General features: G+C 44.0%; 1 protein-coding gene across 1 annotated transcript in view; it reads left to right on the top strand.

Moving 5' to 3' along the window:
* RS1 (retinoschisin 1) overlaps positions 1-3,728 on the top strand; it is a 31,336-nt gene extending 27,608 nt beyond the window's left edge. The window contains exons 5-6 of the mRNA XM_039507534.1: positions 387-582; positions 3,050-3,728. Of these exons, the coding sequence (XP_039363468.1) occupies positions 387-582; positions 3,050-3,202 (349 nt within the window). The 3' untranslated portion in view covers positions 3,203-3,728. The remainder of the gene's footprint in view (positions 1-386; positions 583-3,049) is intronic.
* Positions 3,729-14,775: the final 11,047 nt, after the last annotated feature.

The following is a 14,775-nucleotide window of genomic DNA, read 5'->3' as shown; positions in this document are numbered from 1 at the left end:
CAGAGAATGTTGTATCCCCAAGTCTATTCCTAGTTAATTTTCCAGTAAAAAGGTGGAGTCTTAGGGCCGGACTATGACCCCTGAAGTCACTGGAGTTCTGCCACAGACCGAAATATTTGGGCTAAGATTTTCAAACATGACCAGTGATTGGGCTCCTCAGTTTCTGGCTGCCTAACCTGAGACACCTTATTTTCAGAAAGCGCTGAGCACCTGCCCACTTTCAGTTGGGCATTTAAACATGGAGGTACCACAGATCACTAGTCACTTTTAAAAATTCTTGTCCTTGACCCTTAACAGGTCAGTTCCTTTGCATTCCTTCCTTTCCTGGCTGATTCCCCTGGGACTAACACCTGTACTGCTTTCTTTGATTTGCCTGTTTCTGACAGGTGTGCATGGCTCTCCAAATTTCAAGACAATGGGCAGTGGCTGCAGATTGACATGAAAGAGGTCAAAGTTATCTCAGGGATACTCACACAGGGGCGCTGTGATGCAGACGAATGGATGACAAAATACAGCGTGCAGTACAGGACTGATGAGAATCTGAATTGGATTTACTACAAGGACCAGACAGGAAACAACCGGGTCAGTGGGAGGAGCATTTTGGTGAAAACAGTTTTAAGCTAAATGCAGATTTTGGCTCACAATGGGTGATATCCTATGCAGAACACCAGCACAAAGCCTTTGTGCCATTAAATCAAATTAAGTTATAAGAGAGAATATGGGCCAGGCTTCCTTGCACCTGCACTCTGCTCAAAGCAGGAAGGAAGGGTGTCCGCTAGTAGGTTGCATTTCTTGATCCCAGTGGCTGGTTTGTAACACTCCAGACCTCATCAATACTAGAAGAAGCTGCCAGGAAGCTCTGAGATATGCCTCTGGTGTGACATATCTTAATGAACCCCCACCCGTGGAGGATTTAGCATAGCAGAGCTCTGCTTCACCACATCTGGATATGTCCTTTCCCAACCCATCTACCAGCCTACCACAGGAGTGGGCCCCAGATCTGTCACATCTATGCCAACAGGGAGTTCTCCTCCTACAGTGCAATTCTCTGCTGGCCTTATGCAGTCATTTCCTTTGCACGGCTATAGAGAATCCAGCCCGAGAAATCCAACTCATCTATTGCCTGGTAAGGAAAGACTGGGATTATGCTGACTCTTGTCATGAGCTCTACAAATTTGACCCCTAACCAATTTCTGTTGAGCAAAGCCTTAGCTATAAATATGCAAACTGACCCAATAGAAATAAAGAGGCATAAGAAAACACAGAGGAACACCCAAAACAGAGTAAAAAGAAGGGAAACATAAAGGCATGTATCCCCCAAGGGCAGGAACACCTTGCAGCAGATCTTACTTTAATTACAACAAAAGGAAACCACACAGTCAGAGGCGGCTCCAGGCCCTAGCACGCCAAGTGCATGCTTGGGGCGGCATGCCACGGGGGGCGCTGGTGCCGCGGCTTCAGTGGAGCATCCGCAGGCACGCCTGCGGGAGGTCCACCGGAGCCGCGGGACCGGCGACCGGCAGAGCGCCCCCACCCCCCACGGCATGCCGCTGTGCTTGGGGCGGCGAAATGGCTAGAGCCGCCCCTGCACACAGTGATCCCTTACTACTGGATTGAGAGACACTACCAGTTCCCTGGGTATTCCCTGTTTTAAGTGCAGAGACTAGTTTGCAAACCAGTAGAATCTTTGGCACTGTAAGGAACTTTTCAAGCACAGCCACAGTCTCATTTCGAAAACCGACAGCAACGTTATGCTCTTCGGGAGGACGTATAACATTTAGTAATACTTTGTCAGCGTTAGATAAGGGCAATACCATTAGATGAAAGCTGGTGGATTGCAAGTGACTGCACTACAGCAAATAACATCTGAGAGTTTTTGTCAGAGTGACTCCCATAATATAACCATAGTCAGACATAGGAGCTAGGGATCGAAAGGAGTCTGAATGGGTCTTGTGTGAACCAGGTGTACACAGGATGAGCTCTCTGTAGGGAGTGAAGATCAGGAATTTCACAGAAGCCTGAGGTTGTGCTTTCCCCATTAACATCTTGGGATTTGTGACGAAAACTAGTGCAATCTGGTACAATTATAGAAGGCCAAACCGTTTTCTTTTAATGGCAGTACTGGATTCCAAAATTAAGTACAGCAGTTCAGGGAAGCCGGCACAATCTTCAAAAGGTGTTGTGCCGCTGTGTTAACCCTGATGCGGGTTGGACCCCGAGCACCACAGAAGCTAACCTCATTCCCTGTTCAGCTTGCTGCTAGCAGCAGAGCGTGCAGAGTGCTGCACAGATCAGCGCTCATTCAAAATACTGCCTTTGAGAAAAACGTGGAGCTCAGACCTGTCATTGTTTAAATACAGTCAGTGACACCACTCACCGGAGCTGGCACTTTGACAAAGCCAAGCCAAATTCCCAAGGGGAACCAGACCAGTGCGCTGCAGTAGCCGGCCAACAAAGCCCAGACTGTGATCTACACCCCCCAGTCTGACGAGGAGATGTCTCACATTCTCCCAAAATACAGAGGTGGTCTGGCTCTCATTGACACTATGTCAACTTTACTGTGCCAGAGGGATGGCAAAGAGCCCTAGTACAAATGAGAGTCGGGCCCTTTGAATTAAAAATGACAAGTCTTGTTGCAATTCTTCCCTGCCCTTCTTGGGTCACTTTTCTTTTAAAACCGTGTGGTTTTTTGTGGGGGGAGAAGAACAACTAGGTCTGAATCTCCCTGGACTTACACTCATTTTACACTGTTGTAACTCCAGTCCTGATGCTTTACGCTGACTTGGTGCTAGAGTAACTTTAAGCCAGTAGGCAGAATTACACCATTCACTGTCCAAATGGAAGAGGTTTGTTGCGAATGACCAATACCGTCATCAGCACTGCCTGGTGAAGACTTCACATCACATCATTCAGCAATTCACATTCTGGGCTTGCAAACTGGTGTGCATGAAAATGGATTGTCACCTGATCTGGGGAAGAGGGAGATCTAGCCCTTAACCCACTCTGCTCTATGCTAACCTGCCTTTTTGTCTCTCTTGGTGTTATGCAGGTTTTCTATGGAAACTCAGACAGATCATCCATTGTCCAGAATCTCCTGCGCCCTCCGATTGTTTCCCGCTACATCCGATTAATACCTCTAGGCTGGCATGTGCGCATTGCCATCAGGATGGAGCTGCTGGAGTGCATGAGTAAATGTGCTTAAAGTCCAATCATGCGTGGCTTTCAAAGGGGTGTGAGGAAAGTCCCTAGCAAAATGTAGAAAGACAATAAACACAATGACAAGGGTAGCAAAGATGGGCTCGATTCTGCCATAACAACTCGCAGCCTGCACAATGGGGCTGCCCAAGGATGGAAGTCAGAGCAGAATCTGGCCCCAGTTAGTTTTGTTGAAACTGATCTCAGGAGCTGAGCTGTGTGGAGATCCCTGGTTTTGTGTCTTGAAATTGTCACAATGAAAACACAGGTTTGGGGCAATTTCATCTGCTCTCAGCAAAATGTTGAACCTGCTGCCCTTGTTCCAGAGGCCAGAAGAAAACATTTACCAAAAAATCTCCCACTCAAGACTAGTGTTTTTCACAAGGGCTGCAGTGTGTCCTCACTTTCCACTGATGCCAATGGGACTTGCATATGGGAACTAAAGTCCAGCAAAGACTTAATTAGATTTTTAAGGAACCTTTGCATATGATTTCACACAGCTCCAGTTTCTGATTATATTATAGTTTAGTTACTAATCTCCTCTTTTGTAACATTAAAATAAATTCTACTCTATGTTTACTAAAAATGTGTTAAAGATTTAAAGTGTATTCAGTAAGAGTTGAGAGGCTTGCTTAAAATTATATTTGGTGAACTGTAAATGTGACTTGAACATCTAGGCATTTATGAGTAAATAATGAAACCAAACTCTTCATTATCTGTGTGTATTGCTCCCACAAATATACAATGTAAATGCTCATCCTGGAAATTAAAGGGCTTTCTGGAATTGAAATGGATTTTAACAGCACATAAAATAATAAAGCCAAAGCTATTATAGAAGTTTATTGATTTTTGAGGGAAAAACATTAGCAAAATAAGCAAAACTGTCTATACCATTTTTATCAGGCTGGGGATCTGCTGTTCTCAGCCTAGATGGATGGCTTCTTCCCTTGATGCCTATTCTTAACTTATTATTCAGGACTTGCTAGAGTAGATCAGCCTATAATTCCATCAGGTCCAGGATCTTGCCTCTACCGAGGACAACCAGTGCTGCTGTACATGGTGGGGGTGAGCGGCACCGGGAGAAGGAATTCTTTCCAGATTCCTGTCACGATCAGATTATGTGAGACTTGAACCCACCAGCACATCACTCAAAATGTTGTTAGAGACTTAACAAATAAAGCAAATGCTTTTCATATCAAATCTTTGGGTGAATAGCACTATCTACATGCAAAGTACTTGGAGTACTTTGACAGGCATTCAACAAATCCCACACTATGCCTGTGACGTAGGTAAGTATTTTTAGACTCGTTCTACAGGGACTTGCTCGTGCTCACACAGCAAGCGAGGGCAGCACTGGCAGACGGACTTAGGCCTATATACTCCATGAAGTTGCACAAGGTCTTGTTCCACATGCAGGCATCAGACCAAGCAACCAATTCCACCTCCGCAGCCTGTTGGATTCTGGTGCTACTGGGTTGTGCAGATATTAACTATAGGTGGTGATGCTTTGTTTCTAGTGGAATGCACTGGTGTGTGGATGGACCAATAGGGGACTTTGTAACACACTGATGAGTGGATTACATTAGTACCTGGCTTCCCAGTCCCTCAGGGGGAGTCACCAAAGGCCAGTGTATGTTTTAGGTCAGCCAGAAGGAGTCGTACATGTGGTTGTTGGGGAGGCAGAGAATGTGGAGAAAGTGGGATGGGACCCGTAATATCAATATGCTTTATACAGGGCCAAGTAAACCTATGGCTGAACTAGAGCTCTACTGCACTAAACACACTCCCCTTTTCAAGATGAATTTTACCTACCATGGGAGGGGAGGGATAGCTCAGTGGTTTGCGCCTTAGCCTGCTAAACCCAGGGTTGTGAGTTCAATCCTTCAGGGGGGCCACTTAGGGATCTGTGGCAAAATCAGTACTTGGTCCTGCTAGTGAAGGCAGGGGGCTGGACCCAATGACCTTTCAACGTCTGTTCCAGTTCTAGGAGATAGGTATATCTCCAATTTTTTTTTATAGCATCAGGTCACTCTCAGTTCTCTGTAGTTCTTATGAACTGAAAGAACTCTCATCAGCCAGCATCACCAGCTCCCCATCATTTCCTCCTGCAGATCAGTAACAAGTGTATTCAGTAAGCAGCAACCCAATGAGTAACCTCTCACCACTGTGGGCAGGGGCGGCTCTAGCAATTTCGCCACCCCAAGCAAGGCGGCACGCTGCGGGAGGCGCTCTGGCCGTCGCTGGTCCTGTGGCTCCGGTGGATCTCCTGCAGACGTGCCTGTGGAGGGTCCGCTGGTCCCGCGGCTACGGTGGAGCATCCACAGGCATGCCTGCGGGAGGTCCACCCAAGCTGCGGGACCAGCAGACCCTCCGCAGACACGCCTGCGGGAGGTCCACCGCAGCCGCCTGCCGCCCTCCCGGAGGCATGCCGCCCCAAGCGCACGCTTGGCGCGCTGGGGTCTAGAGCCGGCCCTGACTGTGGGGTGCAACCATTCACTCCAGTTGTTTCCAATTTATTTTAATACAACCTTGCATTACCCATGTCAGGTCAGGATATCCAAACCTTCCAGCTGAAGATAAACCTGTGATAGCAGCTGGGGCCCTGCACCTCAGCATTTCTGAAAGAGTTACCCTGTACCAAAGTGCACCGAAAGGTTCCTACTTCATCACTGCACTTTGACCTGTTGTTAAGACCGGTAAAGAAACACAACTGAAATTGTTCATCCGTTCTGGAGAAGCCTCTGCAGTATGACACATTGGACAGGCCCCTCAGCAAAGCCAGGGTGTTTGGTTTTTTTGGTTTGTTTAAAAAAAAAATCCCTCTCTCTTTCCTTGGCATGCTACTTACGCTCATTGGAACCAATTGCAATGCTCTCTGCCTCCTCTTGCTACGGGCTCAATCCTGCCTCCTTGAATGCAGCCACGTATCATGCAACTGTTCTGTGGGTTTCTCAAGTAGTTGACTGCAGAAATCAGTCAGCAGTGAAGGACCAATTTGCGGGAGAGGTTTATGCCCAGAACACTTACATAGATCCACCAGTGAGAATGTCCTTAATGTAGACAGGGCCTTAGATTACTATGGCAATTGTAATCATTACCCAACCAGCTTCATGTCTAAAGTGGGATTATGACAGCTACTTAAGGGCTAATAGTTTTTTTACAGTTTCTATATCGGTCTCAAAGGACTCAAGGGAAATTGAACACAAATGAGGAAGAAAGAGAAAGAACAGCAACAAAAGCCAGGCTGACAACTCACCAGTGATGACAGCTTTACAAGTCTGCATCTATTCAGGATATTAATACTTAAGGAGAGGGGGGAGTGAGATGTGACAAAAATGTGGAGCACACCTTTTGCTGCAGGTAATTCATCAAGTTTTATTCATTCGTGGTGGCAGAGGGGGAGTGGTTCATGATTTATTTGAGCCCCCTGACAATAAATCAGAAATGTAAGAAATATTTGCTCCTCTGGCAGGTTTGCAGACTTCTGCTCTTTTGCAACAATAGGCTAATGGTTGCAGTGCTACAGGAAACACCTTTCATCAGCGGCTTGGGGTGTTTCCTATAATGTTGTCATTGGTCTCTTGCCTCTCACGTACAACTTCCTTTAAATAAAAATAAAAGTTTCCCCAACATATGGACAAATTCGATTCTTTAGCAGCAGGTTGGAAAGTCTTGTTTTGTCATCTTTTGGGTTAAAGGAGGTTTCTAAAGTACCACACTAGCTGCACGGAGACAGTCCTTCCCAGAACTCTCCCTGAAGCCCAAGGGAATTCCACATGCACAACACTTACAGGACTGGTTTCTGGCGCAATGAAATGCCACTGGATACATTGAAAATAAAATAAAATGTTGATGGGGTTTCCCTGTTTGAAATAACCATAGCCCACCTATAAAACTGAGTTAGCAGATTCCATCCTCATCTTATGATCATGTTGAAATGTTTTATTCCTCTTACTGTTGTTAGCTACTACTCCCCAATGGTCCTATCCCATGTCCACAGCAAACATGTCCTCCTCAGCATCTGATCACCAGCCCTCAATCTCAGACCTCTCCCTTCCTCTGTTCCTCCTTGCATCTTAGGAAAGCTTGGCTCTCTTTTCCCCAGAAAGAGAAATTCCTTTTTAATTTAAATTCTAGTCAAGCTCCATGGGTCACTAAGGAGGCTGAGGGGGATGGGGAGCAGAAGTTGGGGCAGCAGTTTTTGTTGTGGGCATGTAAATAGGAAGTTCTGAAGGAAATAGCCAATTGGCATAGGGGAATTCATAGTGACTAATGAGGAAGATGTATATAACCTCTTAACAGGTGAGACAGAAATATATACACTCTGAGCTCTGATTGGCTAATAATGGCCTTCAGGCAGAGTACAGTGCTTTGTATGCTGTTTGGTTACTGAGAAAAAAACTGGAGTTATTATACAAGTCACACACCTTTAGCAAGTGAAGGGAGCACCATAATGTGAAATAAATTCTTGGTTATGGAAAATAAATGAAGCATGCTCTTAGCAGATTAGATCATTGTCATCATTAGAGCCTAATAAATAGCACATTGACATTTAATTGATTCTTGCTCTACTATATACTAAAATGAAAGCTGTGCAGAGATACTGTCTGGGGAGGGAATCCCTATGTTAAATCTCTCCACAAAACACATCTATTTATCATTTTATATGAAGGGAAGGAAATACTGATAAAGTAGAATGAATAGGCACATGCTAAATTTCCCAGCTGCACCTTATCCTTTGCCTACATGTTTTCTCTTTAGCTTGGACATTTTATGGGACTGGGAACAGGCTTGCTTATTTAAATGTAAATAATAGCACCACAATTACTAGAGGAGGAAACTGTTCTGGTCCCACCTCTGCTGCTGACTTGCTACATAACCTTGAGGAAGTCACTTAATCCCTGTGTCTCATCTGTAAAATAGAGATAATTAAGTCTAATTAAGGATTTTGTCATGGATATTTTTAGTAAAAGTCAGGGACAGGTCATGGGCAATAAAGAAAAATTAACAGAAGTTGTGACCTGTCCGTGACTTTTACTACAAATATCCATGACAAAATGGGAAGCTCGGGGCAGCTGTAGGGATTGGCTCGGAGCGCTGGGGGCCCTCACCACCCCTTGGGGGCTCTGAGTTTCAGGGTCCCCCCTCCACCGCAGCTTGGAGCTACGGGGATCCCCCTGCAGCTCCCAGGCACCATGGGCTGAAGTCAGAGAGGTCTTTGGAAGTCATGGATTCTGTGATTTCCCCAATCTCCGTGACAAAATTGTAGCCTTAAGGATAACACCTCACTGGGTGTTGAGAGGCCTAATTAATTAAGTGGTCACAAAGTACTTTGAGAACTGCACTTTTGTTGCTCCAACTCAACATGAGTGCAAAGCATTAAAGTAAGAGTGTGACTGAATGTGATGAAAGCACAGTAAAATTAACCGAAATACAATTATGAAAATCCAAAGCTATTCCTAATACAGCCTTTTATTAGCATATCAGTGTCTTTCTTACTCACTGACACAAGTGCCTCCAAGCACAATCAAACCGAACGGCGGCAGGAAAGATGGGGAGAAATGGAGTGAGGTAGTGCTGAAAAAGGAATTTGCTGGGAGTGGAAATTCAGCTGGTAAGCATTGGTGACAACTTTAAAAACCCTGTCAATCATAATGACTTTGAAATAGAAGCAATGAGACCATGACCTTGAAACGGCTTGCAATTTAATTAGATCTGTTTTTAGCCTGGAGGGACTATAAAGTGACAAGCAAGGTCATTGTGTTGAGTGGTCAAACCAGCCCGGACGTTGAGTTGCCAACTGTAAATTAGGCAATAAGCATCTGCCCGAGGCCTTCCTATCGAACTGCTGTACACCACTTTTCTGAGCCAATGACCCTTCCCTCCTAATGGCTACAGGATGGAATTTTCCTTTCTGGCTGTGGGAGTGGATTGAGACCACACTTCACTCTCTGTCTTACCTGCTGGGAGGGAGACATCACCTCCTTACCTAGCTCCCGGGAAAGAGGGAGAGCCTATATTTCCAATCTCTTCAAGGAGAGTTAGCGCCACTCTTTCCAAGTCCTTTATGGTTGCCAGGAGGACACGCACAGCTGAGCTGGAGAGAGAAGTCAATCAGCAGGAGAAAAAAAATGAACCCAAGCAGTTCACTTATGATAAAAGGTTGTTTCTCGACTCTGTAGGGGATATAGGAAAAGGAAATGAGCAGATAAAACAGCTGAACACCAAGAACATTGGGGTCATGGCTGTGAGGTCGATAAACGAGGAACACAGCAAGGAAAGGCTGTAAGAATAAAGCTAAACAAGACAACTAGAGGAAATAGAAATTTCAAATAGATTTCTGGCCACCGGCAATTATGTGGGAGTTCTGGATGTCGGGCCTGTGGTACTGGATGAAATGAAAGCTACCAAAGCAGTGGTTTGCCTGCTTAAAAAGTGAACCAAGCCTAGTTAAACGAAGACATCAGCCAGTTTGTTACCCTGGCAGCAGCACTTATCATTTGGGGATGGTATTGAGGGTAACTCACTCCAGCCCATTGGGATGTGACAGCATTGCAGAAGCAGCGCACTTCCTGGAGGCCACAGAATGAGGCCGACGGCTGAGAGAAAAGGTCTCCACTCCTCCATAGACCTGCATTTGACCATCCTTTGTGAGAACGATGGCACAGGGTCTTTGGTAAGCGCAGAGGAGGGAGAGGCTAGAGGGCTCAGACAACTCTCCCCAAGGTAGATGGAAACCAGAATTCTTTAAATTTACTGAGCATCAACAGCCTGCTCAGTGCTGGCCTAATAAAGAGGATACTAACCCAGCCACAAGTAGCTAACAAGTTACTGTAGACCATGTGGTGACTGAATCCATGATCTAAGGAATCTTGCAGAGTTCATTGTGCCTTTGTGGAAGAGGCATATTGCAAGGAAGGATTTAAAATCCTATAGAGGTGATTTGGTATGTATATAAGGAGGCATTTAAGCACTGAGGGCCACAAGACTGAGGGGCTAGAAAGGGGGCACATGAGGGAGATGTGGGAAGATATGAAGGGAAGAGAGATGGGGAAGAAATGAGAGGAGAAATATAGACAGGAGAGCCAGGCCTTTTAGGAAAGGGCAAAACAGCAGGAGGAAGCCAATGAAGCGATACGAAGAGGGGAGTGATATGGCCAGAGGCATGGACGTGGATGCGCTGGGCAAAACTAAGCATGAAGAGGACAGGCAAAAGGTAAGAATCTGGAAAGAGAAAGACACTCCAGTGATATTCTGGTTTTCATGCTATCAATGTAATGTATCTGTGGCGTGGCAGAAAATTAACCTTGGTTAAAAATTGATCTGGAGTATGAAGGCTCACGGGCCAGATGTAAGTACTTAGGTGTTTAAAGATGCAGATAGGCACCTAGTGGGATTTAAAGCATCTAGGCCCCTAATTCCCATTAATTCCAATGGAAGTTAGACACCTAGGCACTTCTGAAAATCTGGCCCCCATACGCCCACCTGGAATGTGACGCAAGGTTAACATCTCAAATGCGCAGAAATTGCAGAGATGATTTTGATGAGGAAGCATGGAGAGCTTATCCACTTAAATGGATGCCATCATTTTCTAAGGGTCAGGGAATGTGGAGACCCCAACAAGCCATCCAGCCTTTAACCCTCTTCCCCCAGCTTAGCAAGCATTCCTGAGCCTGGTGCATTCATGGTAGAGTTCTTCTTCTGTGGCTTCTGAGCAGGTCTCCTTCAAGATGGAGCTCCTTTTGGCCTTTTTTTGTAAAAAGTGGTGAGCGGGCAACAAATGGAGACAATATGACTGGGGTGGATACGCTTCAAGGGGCAAAGCCCCAGAAATTTTGGATGCTTGAGGAGGGAGAGGGAAAGATTTTGCTTTCCCTGCTGCAAAATAAGAAACACAAGCTGGGATATTAATGGATAAGACATGGCCCAAACAGAATAGTACTTCAGCACCCATCACAGAAAACTCTGGCACAAAGGTGGAAGGAGTGTGTTTAAGCTCCGAACACCTAGGCCAAGAATTTTCAGGGGGACTGGTGCAAGCCAAACATCTCAAACTGGGAAGAGGTCAAGATCCAGGAATAAATGTGTCTACTGAGGCACATTTCTAAATTCCCATCCAATTTTGATCTGGATTCACACCTCCAGCATGTAGTGACACAATGAAAGGTTAGAGACAAGCTAATATGTCAAAGGAAACTCCATACCTGTGGTGTGAAATGCTTTCTGAGTAACATTAGCCATGAGAACCTCAGTTTTCTAGTGCAAAACCTGCATTTTATTAAAGACATAGTTTGGAAGGCCCAGTCAAAAATACATTGTGCTCAGTAAAAATTAACCATTTCCATGCTGATAATTAAGGTTACCACAGGATATTTTTTTTCTCTTTTATAATATTTACAGCAACAATAGAAATTGTACAGAAGTTAAGAATGGAATACATGCCCCAAAATAATTGATACGGTGTACCAACGACATGATACAAAGAGTTGTTTATAAACACTTTACACATGGTTTATTAACTTGTGTGAAGTCTTCTTTACATATCCAACACATTTTAAAATCAGTTTGTATTCAAGGATTAAAAAGGTTAATACAATATCACACCCCTTCCACAACAGAAAGCATCGTAGATTTAAAAGTCTGTGCATTTTAGAATTTCTAATAGCTGCTAATGGAAGTGGGTAATTCTTTACCAATAAATTTGGAAGTTTGGAAAAATTACCTCCACAATCTCATACTTTTGGCATAGCCCTTTCTGCCAGGTGGTGAAAAATATTATCAAGTTCTCCAAGCCTTGTTCTTTTGCCATCCCTCTTCCTTTGAGACCATATAATTCAGTATTTGACAGTGGAGATCTAAGCAGTCCTGAATGGTTTTCTTAACAGATTAGCCAGATTTACAAATGCTTCAATGGAGTTTCCAATAACATTACACTTTCAGGGAGGATTTCAGTTCATGATCATTGTTTCACATAATCCAAATTTATAGGTCAGAAATTACTCCTTTTGATCAGACGTATCCTTTTGTATGATGCACCTAAAATAGGAGTACAAAAACACCTTGCTGCAGAGACAGCAAGCTGAGGACACAACCTATACTTTGGATTTAGCCTTTTACTAAACCGTGATACACTCTGTCATCTGATTTATATCTCAAGAGCTTACACAAAGCGCTTCAGATTCAATAGATTTGCAGAAATTCACATTCTGTGCTGCAGACCGGCTTTGGCAACTGGAGATTTAATGGAATCAGTGACTGTGAGCTGCCATATCCAGTCCTGTATATTTATGATGCCCCCCTCTATTTCTGAGGCTTTCCTCAGAATGCACATAGACAAACAAGGCCATGTGAAAGCTTAGTCCGGGTGCTTTTTTTTTTCTTTTTTTTTTTTTTTAAGAACTGTGTTCTAACTCATCATAGAGGTTGATTTTTTTTTTCCTGGATGGAGGGCGGGGTGGGGGGGGAATGGGACAATGAGATAAAATTTCTTCCTTGGATGAAGTGAAAAATTAAACTGAAGAAAATCCTGAGCAAGTCTAAGGATAGCTGTCTCTGCGTAGAGCAGCAAACCAGGGTGGAGTAATAGATAAGGCCTCTATCTCCCTGATAATCTGCGCTAGAGCAATAGCAAAGAACAAGGCAACTTCAATATTTGAAAACTACATGGAAATAAATGGAGGGCACAAAGGGAAGACTGAAAAGCAGTGCAAAGATGACATTAGGATTCCATGAGGGTAGCTGAGCTGGCTTAGAGGTTTTTAGAAGCACATCCCGATGAAGGCCAACTTAAGCTCTGCTATTAGGCTCCTAAGAGCACATAATTCTCTTATGTTAAAGTGTAAGATGGAATACTTCATAGATCTTTTCCTGTAAAAATTACAACATAAGTCAATTGTAAACTGAGGGCCAACAAAGCAAACCCTGACCACATTCTGTAAGAGTGAGGAGGTAGATCAACCCTTAGAGAGGACAGGAAAGGTCCAGAGCTACATTCCTGATCTCTTAGCTTTTAAGCCATCAACTCCACATTCGGTCTCTTGGGCTGAGACACCAAAAGTCCCGCGCATCTGGCTATGTGTTTTGAATTACATTCACGAGAAGGGTTGGGATAGTAACACAGTACATTGTTTTAATGGAGGGAGAGCATCCAAATGGACAACACAGAGATGGCTACCCCTACAACTAATCTTGTGCATCTTACATTTAGTCATGGTCTCCAAGAGGTCCTCTTGCTCCAACCAATTGCCTGAACACCAAGATACCCTTGATCATGAACAACAGCCATGTAGAACTAAGTGCAGGTAAACTATAATCTAAATCTATCAAACTTGTATCTTATACATTCAGAAGGTGTTAAAGCAGGCCACTCAGCCAAGGGATTTTTCCATCAAGAGATGGTCTCCCCCCACCCCCAAGATTGTTCCTGTGATTTGGGGGCTGATTGGTGAGAGAAAAATGTTGCAGTTCTCTCATAACATCTGACCCAAAAGGACCCAAAAGATGATGCTCCATTACTGGAACCAGTAATGGAGCATCACTAGAAACACCAAACTATGTATAAAAGTTTATTCAAATTGCTCCTTAAATATCCCAAAGGCTAGAAGTTAAATGGCTTTTCTCCTCATTCACTGCAAACCTCAGTTTATGAAGTGGTCAACATTCTGACACAGACAGAAAACGGAAGTTGCATGGGGAAAGGCACCTGTTCCTAGAATAGTATCCTGATTTGAAGGATATTTTAGAAATGGTTAAATATGGCACTCTATCTTTCTTAATGTCTCCTGTGCCATACTCCCTTCACTGCACACACTGGGCCTATATACATCAATTCTACAACAGCAAAGCTGAGTGGTACACAGCGTGGTCCCCTTTTTGGATGTCTGCTGTCTGCCAAGAGACAGAACAAATTAAACAAATGTTCACAACCAACACAAATTATGCAGTACATCGTTATGGCTATTCAGAATATTCCTTGTGGGACTGACTGGGACTCTAATGTTTCTCATAGCTCTACTCACACACAGTTATAGTTCTTATATTAATTTGATATATAAAAATTTAAAACCTGCCTGACTCCCAAATAGCTTTAGGATCATGAACAACTGTAACCAGAATAGGAGCCCAACTGACTTTTTGGCTGGTGGTCACCCTTGAAAGATTGCCAATTTTACTTCAGATAAAGAATAATTTCATCTCCAACATTAGCTAAACTACATTGCTCCTATTAGAAGAAATGCCTAAAATGCCTCAAATAATCTGCAGTAAGTGGCAAGTTTTTAAGGATGATCACTGCAGTATAGTAAACTCTCACTTGTAAGGACTTGTGGGGAAAATAAAAATCTAGTCTTTATTTTGTGGCTTTTCAAACTTCCTTGATCAGATGATCTTGCATAGACCCTCAACTGGAATTCTTAATAGTGGCCAAAAAATATCAAGCCTCTGCAATAATATCAGTCCACCTTTAAAAGCATAACCCACCTTTGCTCCCAGAAACCTATGCGAGAGAGGAAGGCAACAGGTCTGTAAATTATCTGAGGATGAATCAATTTGAGGCCTGTCTTTATATTGATCTAAGAGAAT

Source organism: Mauremys reevesii, linkage group 1 (genome assembly GCF_016161935.1).
Source record: "Mauremys reevesii isolate NIE-2019 linkage group 1, ASM1616193v1, whole genome shotgun sequence".
In the NCBI taxonomy this organism is placed as follows: domain Eukaryota; kingdom Metazoa; phylum Chordata; order Testudines; family Geoemydidae; genus Mauremys; species Mauremys reevesii.
Note: the sequence above shows the minus strand (reverse complement) of the source record. Positions and strands in the feature narration are given on the sequence as shown.